Below are 1090 nucleotides of genomic sequence, written 5' to 3' on the forward strand. Positions count from 1 at the left end.
TCCCTAGTTGATCCCCCAGAGGACAGGTGGCCTGGGTGAGGTGGTGAGCACCTTGTCCTAGGAGGTAATCAACAACATCCCCCTAGATGTGGGGTTTCATGGTGCTGTGTGGCATCAGGAGTTCACCAAACTGGACTTCTGTGGGTCTCAGGCTCCCCCAAGGCCACGCCCCAGGAGGATTCAGTGGGGACAGAGGGTCAGCAGGTCTTGCCGGGTGCAGCCGCTGAGGCAGCAGTGGCGGGCAGGGTTGATGGCAGTTGCTCGGCGGTGGTGGTGATGGCGAGAAGCCTGGGGCAGGGGCTGTGGGGCCAGTACCAGCACGGGGTCCCCACTGGCCATCAGCCCATGGAGGAGATGTTGTCCTTCCAGCCACCGTAGGAGCTCACCTAGGAACAGGGAAGAATTCAGCATAGAGGGAGGAACCCCAGAGGACCCCACCCACACTGTCTGCATGGCAGCCAGACATGCATCATGCACACAAATACAAAGTAAGCATTTATTAAGTGCCTACTCTATACCAGGCCCAGACTGAATCACCCCATCCAGACATGTCCACTCTCGACCCAGGCCCACACTCAAGTCCCCAGCTGTGCACACTCCCACATGCCACCTATGGTAAGAAGGCATAGAGGCTTCACAGAGCAGAAGACAGTAAGGGTGACATGTGACACGTGCATGTATGTACACACCGGACACAGCCACTCGCCCTCGTAGCCCCTCCCAGTTCCCCGACCCCACCGCGTGCATCTCGGCACACCCATCTGGACCCGGGTCATGCAGACTCACACGCATAGGACGCCTGTGACAGACGTTGTGCATAATAGCCTCTGCCCCAAGGTCGGGTGGGGTGAAGAGAGCTAGGCGCTGACCCAGAGTGAGCAATTTAAGGGGGCGCCAGGAACACTCAACAGTCAAGATCACTCCTATTATAACTGAATATTTTACTAGTAAAATTAACGTAAAATTCCTGAAGATCAAAATATTGAAGTTGTAAGTAAAGATAGGCTTGGATCTAACCTTGCACTTGTTAAGATTCTACCTAGCTTCGCACTGATTCCCTTGCCAGGCAGGGGCTCCTCCCCACAGACTC

General features: G+C 55.4%; 1 protein-coding gene across 1 annotated transcript in view; it reads right to left on the bottom strand.

Moving 5' to 3' along the window:
- INSL3 (insulin-like 3 (Leydig cell)) overlaps positions 1-1090 on the bottom strand; it is a 1817-nt gene that overhangs the window by 263 nt on the left and 464 nt on the right. The window contains exon 2 of the mRNA XM_010845646.1: positions 4-386. Within this exon, the coding sequence (XP_010843948.1) occupies positions 181-386 (206 nt within the window). The 3' untranslated portion in view covers positions 4-180. The remainder of the gene's footprint in view (positions 1-3; positions 387-1090) is intronic.

The sequence above is a fragment of the Bison bison genome, unplaced genomic scaffold, assembly GCF_000754665.1.
Source record: "Bison bison bison isolate TAMUID 2011002044 unplaced genomic scaffold, Bison_UMD1.0 scf7180017864221, whole genome shotgun sequence".
Taxonomy (NCBI): Eukaryota; Metazoa; Chordata; class Mammalia; order Artiodactyla; family Bovidae; genus Bison; species Bison bison.